This window comes from Canis lupus, chromosome 37 (genome assembly GCF_003254725.2).
Source record: "Canis lupus dingo isolate Sandy chromosome 37, ASM325472v2, whole genome shotgun sequence".
Lineage (NCBI taxonomy): Eukaryota > Metazoa > Chordata > Mammalia > Carnivora > Canidae > Canis > Canis lupus.
Window position 1 is genome coordinate 30,507,865 of NC_064279.1, and position 17,734 is coordinate 30,525,598.

The window sequence follows — 17,734 nt, forward strand, 5'->3', positions numbered from 1 at the left end:
ATGATCACATCAGAAAGAACAAACTGCTTAGGAATAAACTTAACGATGGAGAGAAAGACTAGTACACACAATACTACAAAACACTGTAGTATTTTGTAGGGAATTCGGAAGGAGACATATGTACATGGAAAGACATCCCATGTTCATGGAGTGAAAGACTTAATGATAGTGTTAAGATGCGCACCCCACCCAAAGTGATGGCCAGGTCCAATGCAGTCCCTATAAAAATACCGAACGTATTTTTTCCAGAGATAGAAATCTCTAGCCTAAAATTCACATGGACTCTCAAAGGGTCCCAAATAGCCAAAACAATCTTAAAAAAGAACAAAGTTGGGGGACACACACTTCCCCATCTCATACCTTCTATGAAGCTATAGTAATGAAAACAGTGTTGTTCTGGCATAAGGACAGACATACAGACCAATGGAATATAACAGACAGCCTTGAATAAACCCTCATGTATTTGGTCAAATGAATGTCAACAAGGGTGCCAAGACTGGTCGATGGGGAAAGCACAGTCTTCTCAGCATACGATCCTGGGAAACTGAATATCCATGCACAAAAGAATGAAATCAGATTCTGATCTTACACCATATACAAAAATTAACTCAAAATGGGTCAAAGACCTAAATGGAAGAGTTATAAAGAACTATGAAACTCTTGGGAGAAAGCATTAGGGAAAAATCTTATGATCCTGGTTTGGCAGTTATTTTCTGGATAGGATACCAGAAACACCAGTGACAAAGAAAAACATAAATAAGTTGGACTCCATCAAGAGGTAAACAATTTGTGCATCAAACAACAGTAGTGAGAGAGAGAGAAAAAGATAGGCCACAGAATGGGAGAAAACACGATAAAATCATTTCTCTCATAAAGTGTTAATATCCAGAATTTATTACTTTTTTAATATATAGAATTTATGTATTACTCTTATAATCCAATGACAAAAACCAAATAATCCAATTCACTAAAGGACAAAGACTTTTTTTTTTAAAGATTTTATTTATTTGAGAGATACAGAGATACCAACAGAGATAGAGAACAAGAGCAGGGAGGAGAAGGGGAAGCAGTCTCCCCGTGGAGCAGGGAGCCCGAAATGGGGCTTGATCCCATGACCCTGAGATTACAACACCGATGCTTAACCGACTGAGCCACCCAGGTGCCCCAGGACAAAGACTTAAACAGGCATTTCCCTGAAAGAAAGGATAGCTAACAAGTAGATGAAAAGATGCTCAAAAACATTCAACATCAGGGGGACGTAAACAGAAACCATGAGACACCACTTGGTGGCCGTCAGGACAGTAATCAAGGCCATAGGAGATGATGGTGTCGGTGTGGACGTGGGGCCGCGGCACCTCTGTGCGGGGCTGGCGGGATGTGGGACGGGGTGGCCGCTGACAGCAGACCAGCATTTCCTCGAGAAGTCACACACAGAGTTACCGTGGGACCTGGCGATTCTACCCCAGAGAGGTGGGAAAACACGTGTGCACGCAGAATGCCGTGCGTGATGCCCAGGGAGGCACGGTTCACAACAGGAACAGAGGAAACAGCCCCGTGTGCGCCGACAGGAAGTGGCGTATCCATACAACGGATGTTGTTCAGCCTTAACAGTGTGGTCGCCTGATACGGTGAGCTACTCAGCGCCACTGAATTGTATGCTTAAAAACGGCTAACATGGTGAATTTTATGTAGGTTTCACCACAAGAAAAAATATTTTTTTTCATGGACAGAGCCAATGGCCTCCTAAAATGTACACCAGCTGACAGGTGTTTCTAAACCGCAGTAATCCTGAGAGCAGGTGACTGTTGCCATGACAAATGGAAAGAACGGGAAAATGTTGTTATCAGTATCATCAAAGCAGAGAAGAGAAAATAAGGAAGAAAATAATAACTTCAACCAGAATCAAACAACTTAAACCATAACATTTAATGTCTATAACGCATTCTTAAAACAGAGACTTTCAAATACAGGGTTATTTAACTTTATAAAAATATATAACAGCTTCAAACTATACAGTTTGTTAAATTTAACAGGATGTCCACTTTCAACTTTTACAAGAATGAAAGAAACAGGATCATGGTGAGTAATATGGGACATAAGCACTTTCTGATATTTGAAGACTTTCTATTTTACCCCGATTTCTCATTCCATGTCTCCAATTGTGTCTTGCCCACTGTGTACAACACACGGTAAATACGGCGGCAGAGATGTTTTCAAAGTTCCTGGGGTTTAGGCCACAAAGAAGATTTAGGGAATTCCATCTTCTTTATATGTAGGAATCCTGTCTCTGCTAATTTCACATTTGCCTTTTATATTCTTGCTGAATGTTAGCTCTTCTTAGATGCCCGGATTTAGTCAGTGTGGTTCTCAGGAAGGATGTGGGTGATCCAGTAATTAAAGAAAGCTGAGAGCACTGAGGCATGGTCTGGAAAGCAAACAGAACACCAAACAAAAATAAAATAGAACAAGAGAGCCCCAAAACAAAAATTATAAACTATCGTTTTATAGACAGTAGCCTGGAGATTCAAAGTAGAACCTACAAAAACCCTAATAAAGCACAACTCTAGTGTGAAGTGATGTCGATGGCAGTGCGCGGCGCCCATGGGTCCTCCAGCACAGATTCTGGAAGTCTGCATGTCATTTGGGGGAGAGCCCTGCAGTCTACACGTGTGGTCAGATCTTTAGGACACGGGCCACGGCACCGCATGTACCGCCCGAGCACACGGACACCACATGCAGGCAGATGTGTGGTCATGGGTGACCTAACGCCAGACTCAGGAGTCCCTAAGCAGGGGCGCCTGGGTGCAGGCAGCCGGGTCATGGGGAGGTCCCGAGCCACTGCCGGCTCTGAATGGACCCACACAGCTAAGGCCGTTCCGAGGTGCCCCCTGCCCGGGCCAGCGGCCTGGCCACCGAGGCCTCATTCCCTTGCGAGGGGTAAAGGAGGCTCGCGTGACAGGGACCCTGGATGGCAGCATTACTTGTGCTAACGCAGGCGCCAGGGTGCGGGGAATGTAAGGCGTCTGTGAGCCGGGCCCTGGTTCTTGCCACCAGCTTCTGTCCTAACTCCAGAAACAGGGGGCTTGTCTACGGCCTGGCCAGGGAGCCCACATGCGTCAGGAGTCTTGGTGACAGAGCTGTGCGAGGACCCTCTGCGGCTCACAAAATGTAGCCAATAGCGCCCACCCACCTGCACCCAGCCCATGCCCAGCCTGCACCCACCCTGCACCCAGCCACCTGCACCTGGCACCCGTACCCAGCCACCTGCACCTGGCACCGGCACCCAGCCACCTGTGCCTGGCACCTACACCCGGCACCTGTACCCAGCCACCTGCACCCAGCCCACGCCCAGCACCTGTGCCCACCTTGCACCCAGCCACCCGTACCCAGCCAGCGCCCAGCCACCTGTGCCCACCTTGTGCCCAGCCCCTCGCACCTATCACCTGTGCCCAGCCAGCCGCACTCAGCCTCCTGAACCCAGCCAGTGCCCAGCACCTGTCCTGCAGGCTTCCTGCACCACTGCCAGGAGCAGCTCTGTGTCACACGTGCTGGTCTCTGAAGACAAGGCTTCGCCGTTCATTGCACGTTTTGTTTGCAAAATTGCTTTAAATAGAAAAACTCCGACTGTGTATCCTACATGTGCTGACAGATAATCCACTTTTACGAAAAGTGCTTCAATTAAGTTTTAGTTCTACCAACTGCTTAAGTGTGCCCGTAGACGAGCTTGTCCTGTGATTTTCACATAAGAAACAGAGGGAAACATTTCTGCTAAGTCCCCAACTGCTGCTGAAAACCCTGCTGACACATTTCAGAACAACGTGTGACAAAGGCTGCAGCCTGAGGAACACAACAAAAACTTTAAAAATTCTAAATGACTTTGTTTTTATCTCAAATACCTTTGTATGTGTTTAACTTAATAAAACTGGCTTTCTGCAATTTGAGCTAGAACTTTATTATGGAAATTTGAGTTTGTTAAATGTTCCACGTAGGACAGCCAAGGTTGACACTGGGTTAGCTGGGCTTCCCACAGAAGGCCCCCGGGGTCGGTCAGTGGCTCTTCCGCTGCAGCTTATCCACGCTCCCCTCCACCCTCCCGTCGCCTCCTTGCAGTGGCTCCCAGATGGGGTCTCTGGGCTCCTGCACCCTCTCTGCTCTGTAACGTGGCCCCTGGTGACCTTCCCCATCCTAGGTCCCCACCCGGGGTGCCCAGGCAGCATCCAGACTGGCCCCATCCGACCTGGCTCCTGATCCTCCAGCCCTTCCGAGCTCACAGCTCATGACTGGCTGCCAGGCTCCTCAGGCACAACTGCACTCAGGCCGACACCACTCTCAGGTCACCCTCCATCCTGCGTGTCCGCACCCATGACCCCCTCCCCACCATGGGACACCCGTCATACTCCAGCCCAGTGCTGCATGAATATCCCCTCCCTGTGGGATTTCCTTCCCTGTGGTGTCCAGTCTAGCATGTACATGGAATGTCACCTCCTGGTCTCCTTAACTCTGACCCTGACCTGATATGATGCCGTGTTAGTCTTGACTGTTGAGCCGGACCGTGAGATTTCCGGGTGGAAACAGTCATCATGGTCACATTCCCTTGCAGCAGTCAGCAGAGCCCATCCCACTCAGCTGGACAGGTGTCCTGTGCCCGGTGTGGGTCGGCATGGGGCTCTGCATGGTGCTTCTCTAGAAAAAGGCCAATTTTCTGGCACTCCACGTCTGCACATTCCCATGGCCTGGTATCTCCCCCACAGCCCACTGCAAGTTGCGGCCGTGAGTCCCCCTGGCCGAATGGACCTGAGCACAGCTGGCCCCAGGTCCTACCATCTCTGGGGAGCGGGCAGCCGGGCAAGGCCGACGCACAAGCGAAAGGTCATCTTGTGACTCACCTTTGTCCCGGACACTCAGAGGGCGGGGTTCCCTCCCACCCGTGCAGCAGAGTGGGAAAGGGGGACAGGGTGCTTTCACTGCCGTTTAAACACAGGGAACTTGGCCCCAACAGTTGGTAGCTCCCAGTCTGGGAGACGAGAGGCCCGGCTTCTGCGTCTCTCCCCAGGATCACTTACCGCCAGCAGAGACGCTGGAAGCCACCCCTGCACGCCTGTGTGTTCTGACACCTGACCTCCGACCCCTGACCACTCCGGTGCAGTGTGAGGTTTTCCCAGGCAAACCCCGAAGAAGCAGCACAGCGCCCACTGGCGCGGTACGTACCGGGCGGCAGGGTGCAGAGCGCCGGCAGCCTGTCCAGGGCAAGCTGCAGGCTCTCGGTGTCTCGCAGGAGCAACAGTGTCTTCATGTGATGCATCAGGAGCACATCTGCGCGGGACACGCTGTGGTCGCCAAGACGTCGGAACAGCTCCTGCGCGGCTTCCACGAAGACGGCGGAGGCCGCAGCCTGGGACATGCCTAAGCGAAGCGAGGCCACTTAGAAACGCACGTTCCTGCCCAGAAGGAACCATTTAGGATACGAGAGGCCACCCTTGGAGCAGAAGGTTGAACCTCAGCCTCATATGCCCCACCTGCGGGAGGCTGCGGGACACCTGCCTTCCAAATAGGCCATGGCGGGGGCGAGTGGCCCAGCCCTGCAGACCAGCCTCAGGCCCCTCCCACTGAGCCACAAGTCCCCGCAAGTCCCCGCGCTCCCTGCTCCCGGAGGCGCCTGTCTCTATCCTTCATCCTCGCTCCTCGACAGAACGTGCTTCGGCTGTGCTGGTGTCGCCTTCGTGCTGCTGGGCTGCACACGGCCCTACCTTGTGACCTGATGGCCGTTCCCAACTGCTGCCTCTGCACACGGGCCCTATGCCTCGGCCCCATGCCCCTGTCTGGCCCCCACGTGCAGGTCAATCTTGTCCCCCATCCCCGTACCCCCTCCCAGTCCCCACAGGCATGTCAGACCCGTTCCCCACCCTGGCGTGCACCTGTGTCAGACCTGTCTCCCTCCCCTGGTGCGTGTCAGTCCCACCCCCATCTACCCCAAGCCCCCTTGGCCCCAAGGTGTGTATGTTAGACCTGTCCGCCCATGTGCCCTTGTCTGCAGGTTCTATCCCACCTGCTTTCCAGCCACTGATTCTCATGCTGACCCTGACCTGCTGCTTAGACTCTGCGTTGAGTTATATTTCTCAGAATTTCCATTGGACTATCTAAATAGACTAAAGCTATCTGGTGAATATGGGAGAAAAATGTTGCACCATTTTCTCCGTTTTTTGAGCACTTAATCACCTCTTAAACGCCCCTTGATGACCCCAGTGCCTCCACAGCACGTCTCCTTGTGGTTTTGCTGCCCAGTGTGAGTGTATAAGCATGGAGGCTGTGGTGCCTGAGCGCCCTGCCTGCCCCTGCTCTGAGCGCGTGGCCCTCTGTGCTGCCCGACGGGCCCAGCATGTTGTTGAAGGTCCTGGGTGTCCGACCCTCGCACCCGGGGCTGGGCACCTGGCCATTCCCAGCAGTGTGCCTGCTTTACCCCGCAGCCCCGAGGCCTGCCTTTCCCTGCATGGCCTGCTCTGCTGCTGACGCTGTGCTGCCAGCCTGTGTGCTCCCAGGGGCTGGCTGGCCCTTCCATCACCCTCCTGCATGGCCCACGGCCAGCCGACAGCCTCCCCGGGGCACAAGGGTGGCCGTGCGGTCCCCACTCGGCCCTGGCGTGCTGTCACCTCCTCCGAGGTCTGCCCTCTCAGGCAGTTCCTGCACAACCTCCTGGATCCAGCGAGTGGAGCCCGTCCCGAAGCAGTTCTGAGGCTCCTCGGCTCTGCCGTGCACCAGCTGTCTTCCTCCTTTGTTTGCACGTGTATTACGCTTGTTTTCACTCTGTCAGTACAAAGTGCTGACACATGTGCTGAAGGTTAAAAGTGCTATTTTCTCTGCCTTGCTCAGATCAGTCTTATCTCCTAAATGACTACACAGCCAACATTCCTCAACCCTGTCCATAGGGTCATGTTCTCACTTGCATCGGGATCCGCTAAGCCCAGCCCGGCCTGCATCCACTGGGGGTGTGGTGGGAATGGGAACATCCATGTTGGGCGCCTCCATCCGTGCTGCTTGAGGACCTGCTGCTTCCTGATCCTGAGGTCAGCTGTCAGTAAGCTCAAGGCAAACCTGAGGAACCACCACCCAAGAGGACCAATCTGCTCTCCTCTTCCACCTCCTGCATCCACAGACAGCTGCCCAGGACGCTCACTGGAAACCTGAAGCCCGCAGGTTACATGTGGGAAGCAGAGTATGTCCCAGAGGAGACAGTCATGCTTGCACTTTTCCTTCCCTGTGAGCTGAGGACAAGGCACGTGAGTCCACCACACCTGCCACCTGGACTTACCTTTCCTGAGGCAACAGAGCCGAGAACACCGCCAGCCTCTGAGGCAGGTTCACGGGAGTCAGGTGCAGTGGCCGGCTACGTGAGGAGTGCAACGCCTCCAGCACAGGGACACTCTCCAACCCGGGTGAAGAGTCCACATATTCTGGTCTTTGCCTCAAAACTAAAGACTTATGTTCACCACTGAGTATTTTCACATTTCATATTTTAAATATTTACGTATTTTACTATACTTACTTTTCCAAATAAGTGGATGCCATTATTTGAAAGAACAGTGAGGAACGTACCATCATAAAAATAAATTTCTTGTGTTGACTTCAAAAAGTTTAGGATATCGTCTGCCTTCTCGTTGGTGTTTTTAACATCTTCCCCACTGGTGTCTTCATCGTCCTCCCCGTGATCCTCCCTGTGGTCCTCCTCGTGGGTGTCAGTGCGGTCCTCCCAGAGGACACAGGTGCCATCCTCCCCATAATCCTCCCCAAGGACATGGCCACCGTCCTCCCTGTCGTCTTCCCTGAAGACACGGGCACCGTCCTCCTCGTAACCCTCCCCGAGGACACGGATGCCGTCTTCCGTGTGGTCCTCCGTGTGGTCCTCCGTGTGATCCTCCCCATCACTCTCCAACCCGGCCGCCCACTCGCTGTCGCCCTCCTCTGGCTGGTATGTGAAGTTGCCGCCAGAGGCTGCTGTCAGGAGGCCAGCCGCTTTCTTCCTCTTCATCTGCTGCTGCTTCTTCAGCTTCCTCCTTTTATTTTTGCTGATTGTGGGGCCATCTGCGTGCCGTGGCTGCAGGTTTTCTGGTAAAAGACTCTGCTGTTTCTCTACTTCTGCTCGTTCTGCACCATCGTTGTTGGGATTTTTAAGGCTTTTCCTTGATTTATGCTTTCTTGCTCTTCTTCTCTTTGACCGAGCATGAAGATCCTCATCTACAAAAACAAAAATTCATATTTTCTGTACATGGAAACAGAGCAAACATATTGGGCTTCATTTTCCATTAGAATCTTGCAAATTCAGTGGACAAGGAATTTCAAATATTTACTGAACTGTCAACTTTAACTCAGGTCCCGGGACTTACCCTGAAATACACGAGCAGCAATGTGTCCTTGCACGAGGCCACAGGGAGACGTACACCCTCACGGCTGCTACAATCCTGACAAGCGGTGAGAGGTCAGGGACATAAGAGCTGCTGCAATTTTTGGGGGTAGTAAAATTTCAGTCCTGTGGCCTTGGGATGAAAACATTAATTCCTATTTTTAAAAACATTACTTTGGTGCCTTCTAGGAGTTACTTGGATGTGAGAATAAGTCATAAATAGCGGCGCCTTGCCCCTGTGAATCAGCATGAAGTTGCATTTTGAAATGAAGATTGAGTGTGCGCTCCCAGTGGGGGGCAGTGGTTGGCGGTGTGTATGCCCTGACCGCCTGGGCGAGAGGGCCGCACCAGGCAGGCCTCGCCGACGGTGGTGGGCGCAGCACAGAGCAGAAAATTCTACCTGTGACACAGGACAGCTGCAGCAGACCCACAGAGAACACGGCCTGCGGGGGGGATGGCCTGGGAGCCTCTCCTGAGGTCAGAGAAGGCGCAGGACGCCCACCTGCTGGAGGTCCTGGCGGCCGGGCAGGCGAGACATGGTGCCGGGGCGGGGACAGAAGGCCTAGTTGGACAGGCAGGGGCCAGCGACAGCTGTGCAAACACAGCACCCGCGGGATCGTGCACAGGGGAAGCATAGCGCTCCGCAGCTGGGGAGCCCCGGGCCCACGCAGCACAACACGGAGGGTGGGTGGTGGAATAACAGCAGCGAGTGACCAAACACCGGCCACGGTCTGGGGACACGACGGAGCTGGAGGGTCCCCCGATGCCACACGGCTCCGCTCCCTGAGCAAAGACGCGGAGCAGGGGCACCCGCTCGGGGTGCAGGGGGCCACGGCCAGGCAGTGCTCCAGACATCCCCAGGTGGCAGAGAGCTCCTGACGCCTCGGGAGATGAGTGCGTCGTGTATGCAGACCCTACGGACGGAGAGGCCTGTGGCAAACCTGCCAGGCGCGAAGCTGGTGGAGCTGCCCCGCCAGGCGCACGCACGAGACCACTGAAAAGAAAAGATGCTGCTGAATAACTTTCACAGCAGACAAAGAAGGAAGGATCCTTGGGGTTGGGGGTAAAACCAACAAACCCCCGCGGGGACAGCAGCCGTCAGAGGCTGGGCACGGCAGTCTCGGGCGGCGGCCCCAGGCGAGCCACTCCTGCCCCCGAGCCGCCAGGCGCACGAGCCTCAGACAAACCCTGTCGCCGCGGCGGATGCTGGCCCAGCACGCACCTCGCCACCGGCTGGTTCCGCCAAGGCTCCCGGAGGCACTGCGCTCCCGTCCTCACGGTCACGGTCAGCAAGCGATTACTTGGCAAGAGGACACGGAGCCGGTGGTGCAGCTGAACTCTCCGTCAGCGTGCAGGGGCTGCTGTCCCCTCGGCTACGAGCGTCCTCAAGAAAGAATCGACAAAGTGCGTACGGAATCCTAACAGCATCTAGCTTGGGATTTATATTTTTGATGCAAAAATCCAAGTAGAAAAGTATTTCTTTGTGGGAAAAGAAACTGATTAACCACAATGCATTGATCTGGTTCTTTCTTCTTATCTTTTGGTCAGAAGAGAATTAATTTTTTTTTTAACTCATGATCTTTAGATATTTTTTCCTCATTTTGACTGCTGTCCATGTTTCACTATAACCTCGGCTGGTCCATTTCTGTCAGCCCCGGAGGTTGGCCCAGCCCGTGGGAAAGCAGCTGCTCCACGGCTGGTGTGCAGAGGCAGGTCCCGGGCCCTCGGGGCAGCAGCAGCCCTCGGGGCAGCAGCAGGGGACACAGGGGGGGACAGGCCACGGCTGAGGACACCAGGTCCCGGGAGACGGCAGGCCAGTGTGCTCACGGCGACGGACGACATCCCCTGTGCTGGGCTGTGTCTGCAGCTGAGTGCCCCGTGGCCCTGCACTGGCCTTGGTGACCAGGCCTTTCTGCGGCAGCCTCCCTGACTCCTGGGACCAGGCCGGGCCCTTGTCTGCCCTCTCGATGTCACGGGACCCCTGGACTCTGGCAAGGGGAATGTCCACGGCGGTGGCTGCGGAGCACTAGTGTATGGCCAGCATCACAGCATCATTTATTTTGCTTCGTGAGCTCCCATCTCCAGCAGAAGCCACTCTGGGCACCTCAGATGTGCTCACCCTGAAGCCCTGGGTCCAACGCTGGGCAGAAGTGAAGGCTCTGAGGCAGCTGCTGTCCCAATTTGGGTGAGCGGCTGCCTCTATGTCTCTCCATCTGTCTGAGTCTCTCTTTGTCTCTCCGTCTCAGGACACCCCCGCAGCACCCAACTCCTGAGGGCTGTGTGTCTGGTGGTATAAACCTGTGAGCAGCATCCTGTCCGCAGGCACCTGCTGGGAGGGCTGGAAGGACAGAGGGATGGAGGGACAGGGGGATGGAGGGATGGAGGGATGGGGTAGACCAATGGCCAGGGGCAAACAGGGGGTGCAGAGAGAACACAGGTCCGATGACCCCCAGTTTCCTGTTTTTTCCTGGCCTCTCTCCTGGCTTCCTGTAGCATCACGGACAAGTGAACTGTGTAATTTTGGGTGTGTGCAGACCCGGCACACGGGCAGCACACCTGCATGGATCAGCACAGCCATCCTGGCACAGGGAGTGCTGAGTGCCAGCCGCCCACTGCCCACCCCCACCCAGGCCTCTCTCCTGGTCCACAGCCCTGTGTCTACCCCACTCCACCCCACCCCATCCCGAGGCCTCCCTCCTGGTCTACAGCCCACTGCCCCCCCACAGGCCTCCCTCCTGGTCCGCAGCCCCTTGCCCACCCCACCCCCTCCCGAGGCCTCCCTCCTGGTCTGCAGCCCACTGCCTGACCCCCCCTCGCAGGTCTCCCTCCTGGTCTGCAGCCCACTGCCCCCCATGGCCTCCCTCCTGGTCTGCAGCCCCCTGCCCACCCCATCCCCTCCCGAGGCCTCCCTCCTGGTCTGCAGCCCACTGCCCGCCCCCCCCCAGGCCTCCCTCCTGGTCCGCAGCCCCCTGCCCACCCCACCCCCTCCCGAGGCCTCCCTCCTGGTCTGCAGCCCACTGCCTCCCCCAAGGCCTCCCTCCTGGTCTGCAGCCCCCTGCCCACCCCACCCCCTCCCGAGGCCTCCCTCCTGGTCTGCAGCCCACTGCCCCCCCCCAAGGCCTCCCTCCTGGTCTGCAGCCCACTGCCTCCCCCAAGGCCTCCCTCCTGGTCTGCAGCCCCCTGCCCACCCCACCCCCTCCCGAGGCCTCCCTCCTGGTCTGCAGCCCACTGCCCCCCCCCAAGGCCTCCCTCCTGGTCCGCAGCCCCCTGCCCACCCCACCCCCTCCCGAGGCCTCCCTCCATCTGGAGGTCCTGGCGGGACCTGGGAGCCTGTGCGCCTCCCTCCTGGTTCACGGCCCCTACCCCCGCACCCCGACAGAGGCCTCGTGCCTTGTCTGCAGCCCACTCTGGGTGGGGCCACACCACCGCCTAGCCCATGAGGGCTGCCCCCACCCTCCCACTCGCTCAGTGCCATCATGGGGGTGGGAACAGTCCGGCAGGGACAGAGGCCACATCTGGGAGAGCTGTGCGGAGCCCTCCCTGCCCCCCAGGGTCGGAGGGCATCTGGGGGCAGCCTTGCCCACAAGGGTGTAGCTCCCGCTCACTCAGGCGGGCTCAGCCCAGGGAGCCCAAGGGACCAGCCCACACACTGTGGAATCTGAGGCCGTGACCCTTCCATTCTGCAAGCTCCCTGCCCTTGGGAAGCCCCACATGTCAGGGTTCTGTGGCTTCCACTCTCCTGACCTCACGCCTCATAAAAGTCTGAGCTGCAGCTCTGCCAGGGGCTCCTGTCCAGACACAAGGTCCTCCATCGACTCTAGAACGTTCCGTCCTCACGGCCCCTACACACCTACAATCTTGCCTCCTTCGAACCCTCATGCACAAGAGAAGCTGGAGGAACATTTATATTAGGGAACCAGAGGCCTGACTATTTATAATCTGAGAGGCACACTGGTTCTGAAAACCTGCCATCCCCAAAACACACCTTTCAGGCATGCTAATTTTAAAAATGATCACAATTTGTCAAAGTTTTCTCCACGACTATTTGGCACCTACATTTTGATGAACTGCGGTAGTAGAAATAGTTAGACGCCAAAAATAGCCAGTCTCCAGCTTATTCCAATTCTCACAGCTGAACAGTGTTGCATTAAAAAAAAAAAAAAAAAAAGGATAAGTATTTTAAAGGAAATTGGAGTTTTATTCAAGACTCAAAGCCCAGGCTACTAATGCATGTGATAATCACTGTCCGGCTCCACTGTCCTCTGGATGCTCAGAGCAGAGTAGTAAGTTCCCAGTTGGTGCGGGTCTACACCACACCCGTGACAGTCCTTGCTGAAACATGAAGACAGCCTGCTGGGACGCCTGGGTGGCTCACCGGTTGGGCACCTGCCTTCGGCTCAGGTTGTGATCCCAGGATCCGGATCGAGTCCTGCATCGGGTTCCCTGTGGGGAGCCTGCTTCTCCCTCTGCCTGTGTCTCTGCCTCTCCCTCAGTCGGTGTCTCTCATGAATAAGTAAATAAATCTTAAAAGAAATAAAGTTCTTTAAAGACAGCCCGCTGCCAAAATAAGGAGGCCGTGCAGAGAGCAGAGCTCCAGGTGCTCTGGGAGTCAGCGGCAGAAGTTGCTTATTTTTCTTCTCCACAAATGGGCATCTACCGTCTTTCGGAGCTGGAGGTACAGCAACGTGTGGTCCACTGGGATCTCGGGACCCAGAGTTGCTCCTGGGTCGGCACTCCCCTATGCAGGGTTTCTTGCTCTCTATCAGATTGCCTGGGGTGAATCTAGGGAGATTTGGGTCTCCCTGACTGCTTCCTCACGGGGGCTTCTTGGGCCCCCAGCAGGTTCGTCTAGGGGTCCCAGGAGCAGGGACCCTGGTGGCCATGGGAAGCTCTCAGAGAAGCCATCAGAGGTGAGGGTGGCCTGGAGGCCGCAGGGCACAAGGCTGCCCTTGCAAGGTCTGCCGGCTGGAAGTAGAGACCCACCACTGGCACATTCAGGGCCACCTGTGACTTCACAATGACTGGGGTTGGGCAAACTTGTGTTTTCTCAGAGGCTCTGACAACACTGAGGTGGAGAATGGGGCTGAGCATGGGGATGCAGTAGGGTTTATGTGCAGAATTCACGGGGTTCTAGTTCTCATTATTCCAGTGTATGGCGCAGGCCTAGTAAAACCCTTAACTCCACGTTACCATTTTTATACTGAGTCTGTAGCCGACAGCAGGGACCACACATACCTGTCCCGCGTTTATAGTGTCTTTCATTCCCTATTTCACGGATAATTTACAGGAAGGTGTAAACTGCCCTTGAGAAGATGTGTGAAATCCTACGTGAAACCAGGGGTCACCAGTAACCAAGTCTGTGTCCGTGTGACGATGGGAGACTGGGTAGCCTGGAGTCAGCGTGCCTTTTGGGAGCGAGCGGCTCGCGGGGGCTCCTGGAAGGTCCGGCCAGCCACACTCGGGAGAACGTGTCTGTGCGCCTCTCACATCCCTGAGGCTTCAGAAAACCCTCAACAGTGCTTGGCACCGCAAGATGCTCCTGGTTGGCCACCGTCCTGGGTGCACGGTAGGGGCAGGCCACGAGGATGCGATGGAAAAAGCGGGCTCGGCCATGGCGGGTCACCTGCTGCCTGTCTGCAGTGACCGGTGCCAAGGGAAGGGCAGCCCTCAGAGAGCTCAGGCTGGGTCCCGCCACCTCCCCGCTCTCCTCTCCTGGGGACTCGACTGCTATGCAGGCCTGTGTGCCTGATTGCGGGACAGAGGGCAGGTCACAGATAGTGCTTCAGAAGGACAACTCTTCCCATCGACCCTCAGTCTTCATCACGTTCCAGGACAACTAGTTCAGGGACATCTGAAGGCACGAGCCCTGAACGCTGGAAGAGGATCCAGAGAACCGTCTGTTTACACCCCTGACGATGCAGATGGGAGGAACAGGGCCTCGCACGGGTCGGGAGCCTGGCGGCCACGAGGAGAACACGGAACGGAATAAGCACCCAGGCTCAGACTCCCCAGTCCTCATCCGCCTCACCTTGTACCGCCCCCGCTCGCCACCAAGCCATCTCCCTTCTTGCCTGGAGACGCAGGTGGAGCCCCCCACTGAACTCTAAGCACCCACGGGCCCAGGGTCACAGAGTCAGGTGAGACTGCGCAGAGTCCGTGAGGACCCACACCTGTGACCTTGTGTGACGAGAGCCTGCTCAGCCTGCTCAGCCCCGCGTGCCTGCCCCCGGTGGAGTCGTCACCGTCCTCCTCTGGACGCTGCGGCGTGGACGCCGGAGCTGCTACCGTGTGCTCCCTGGGAATACCGTCCACCCCCACACCTGACCCCTCGTGGAGCTGAAGAACCGGGCCCTCCACCCGCCTCCCCCTGGTTCTCCCAGCCACTAGCAACCACCTTCTTGTGCTCTGCTTCTAGGGCTTGGCCTTTTGCTTTAGGTTCCACGTGTAAGGGATACCATGTGGGATTATTTCCTGTAGGATACTCTCCAAGCCCACCCACGTTGTTGCAAATGGCAGGACTTCTCTTCCTTGTGGCTGGACAATGTTCTGTTGTACATATACTCGGTATGGCCTTTATCCGTTCATCCTGTGACACACTTGGGGTTGCTGCCACATTTTGGCTACTGTCAACAACACCGCGACGAGCACGGGAGGCAGGCATCTGATTTCCCTTCCCTGAGGGTCTATGCCCAGAAGTGGAAGAGCTGGGTCGTAGGTAGTGGTTTTTGATTGAGGACCCTCTCCCCTGTTCTCCACAGTGGCTGCACCAGCCTGCGTTCCCTCCAACAGAATAAGAGGCTCCCCTTTCCCCACAGCCTCACCAACACCTGTTGTTTCCTGTGTTTATTAATTTTAGCCACTCTGACAGGTGTGAGGGGGTGTCTCATTGTGGTTCCATCTGTGTTTCCCTGATGCGGGGTGATGTGGAGCATCTTTCCATGTGCCTGTTGGCCATGTGGGTGTCTTCTTTGGAGAAATGCCTGTTCATGTCTTCTGCCCATTTTTTGATCAGACTCTTTTTGGCTATTGTCATATGAATTATTTTTATATTTGGGGCATTAACCCCTTATTGGATATATAATTTCCATTCAGTAGGTTGCCCTTTTGTTCTGTTGTTTCCTTTGCTGTGTAAAACCTTTTAGTTTGATACAGTCCCAATAGGTTATTTTATTCTTTGCTTTTATGGACTCTGCTTTTGGTATCAAATCCAAAAAAATCACTAATAAGAAGTACGTCACCTCCTTGGTTAAGTTTTCCCAGATATCTTATTCTTTTTGATGCAGCTGTAAACGGGGTTGTTTTCCTGACTTTTCCTTCTAATACTTTGTCATCAGTGTACAGAATTGGAACTGATTTTGGCATACTGATTACGTGTCGTACATCCTTCCTGAACTTATCAGTTGCTGCAGTCTTTTGGTAGAGTCTTAAGGGTTTTACTTTATGCACTATCATGTCATCTGCAATAGTGAACTTTGCTTTTTCCATGCCAATTTGTACGACTTCCTTCCTTCCTTCCTTCCTCCTCCTGACTGATCTGGCCAGGACGCCAGTGCTGTGTTGCATACATGTGGTGAGAGTGGAGGTCCTCTCCTTCTGGAACGTGTATTAGTTGAATAATTATTAATCAATATCCACAAAAAATATCTACAGTACCATCTATTATTGTAAGGTATTCATGCAAAGCTGAAGTAGTGTAAGTTTACCAAAATCCAAATATTTCTCGAATCCAAGTTTCTCATGAACATATACCAGTGATGGTTTGAAAAGTATGTAACTGGATTTTAAGAAAATACAGGCGATCAGCACAAATGGGGCTCCTTTCCTTTTTTAAAGGCAGGCTGAAGTGTTGTGCTGATTGCACTGGCACAGTACTTCAAAATTAATAATCTGACAATCTCGAGCCACATCGTCCTCCATCAAACATTGATCAAAGTTGGCAGCTAGCTCACTTCACCGAGATGGGGAAGGGCCCAGAGTGTCAGGTGTGTGTGTCAGTAAGATGCCAAAAAACAAAATGTGAGCATGTGCATAAGCTCAAGCCTCTGAGAACACCACCAGGCTACTGGGAGGCCCCAGAATGTGCGGAACCCCTCCTGGGGTACCTGCTCCCTTCACCTCCAAGGCCCCTCATGGTTTCTCCTGTGAGGAACTCAGGAGAAAGCCAATGTGCTCCCATAACTCTGTGAATCTCACTGCAGTAAATCAGCAGAACAAGGATGGAAGCTGCTGAGCCCTGGGCAAGTGTGACACGTATGGGACGTGGCCCCTGGTCAGCAGATTTTGGCCAAGCACCCTCCTCGGTCTCCACCTAGACTCCAGGTGTTAACCATGGCACCGTGTCGGTCAAACACGCAAAGGCACGGAGCTACATGCTCCAGTGAGGACCTGAGAGGCCAGGGGCCCCAGCTCCTCAGCACAGACGTGGACAGCAAGGTTTGAGGCCTCCGGCCTTCGACATGGGGCCTGGCCAGTCCCAACACACCTGATGGATGGCCGTCTGGCTCCCAGGGAGTCTGCAGGGAGCCACACCATCAGCTCGGGCTCCCAAAAGCCACCACGTCAATAAGTGCTTCATTAGTGCCTGATATCAGAATGTAATCTTAAGGTGTGATTTTAATGACTTTGCAGATCATCTGCTCAAAGCCAGTAGACACGGTCGAAGCCAACAGTGATTATGAATTCGGACAGCAAACTGGCTCTCTCCTCACGGGCTCCTGTGTGAGTAATGGGTCTAGTCACTTCCCAGCCTTGGCTGAAGACCCGACCCCACTGCACTGGTGCTTCAGGAATGGAGAAGGGCCATGCTCACATGGGTACAAGGCTTGCAATAAACCTAACTGAACCGGCCCAAGTCCGGGCCCTGACCCCTACTAGGAGGACTAGGAAAGTGAGCCTGGAGGAGAGAGATGTCACACATAGACCACGGCCTGCAGATGCTGGTGGGCAGAAGGCAGAGGTGAGGATGGAAGCCCGGGAGCACGTCCCAGGAGATACTGTGGGCTGTCAAGGTCACCGTGAGGAAGTCAAAGGGATGCCCAGCAAGCCTTCGCCGCCAGGTTGGAAGCAGGGCTAGCGAGAGGACCTCTCAGGTGCACAGTTGCAGATGGTGGGGGTGCGGAGCCCTCAGGAGGGATGTGTGAGAGCGGGACAGGGAGGGAGGAGCCAGGGACCTGCAGGGGTGCAGTGGAAGGCGTGTGGGTGGCGGGAGCCCCTGGGAATGGCAGGGCAGAGGCCGGTGGGCACAGTTGTGTCAGGCGGGGATCACAACAGAAGCCACCCTGCCCCACGTCCTGAGCTGGATCCACCTGCTGAAAGCCAGGCTGATGGGGGTCCTGCTCT

The 17,734-nt window shown here is 54.8% G+C and overlaps 1 protein-coding gene across 4 annotated transcripts in view; it reads right to left on the reverse strand.

Moving 5' to 3' along the window:
* Positions 1-1,911: 1,911 nt before the first annotated feature.
* Positions 1,912-17,734, reverse strand: part of ERICH1 (glutamate rich 1) — a 42,648-nt gene continuing 26,825 nt past the window's right edge. The window contains exons 4-6 of one of the 4 annotated variants that reach the window (XM_035710855.2): positions 7,541-8,229; positions 5,209-5,438; positions 1,912-2,425 (exon numbers count right to left, since the gene is read on the reverse strand). In XM_035710855.2, the coding sequence (XP_035566748.2) occupies positions 2,395-2,425; positions 5,209-5,438; positions 7,541-8,229 (950 nt within the window). In that variant the 3' untranslated portion in view covers positions 1,912-2,394. Of the gene's footprint in view, positions 2,426-5,208; positions 5,439-6,647; positions 7,467-7,540; positions 8,230-17,734 lie in introns of those variants that run through there. The other 3 variants (XM_025441605.3, XR_004812527.2, XM_049106697.1) reach the window with 3 other exon arrangements.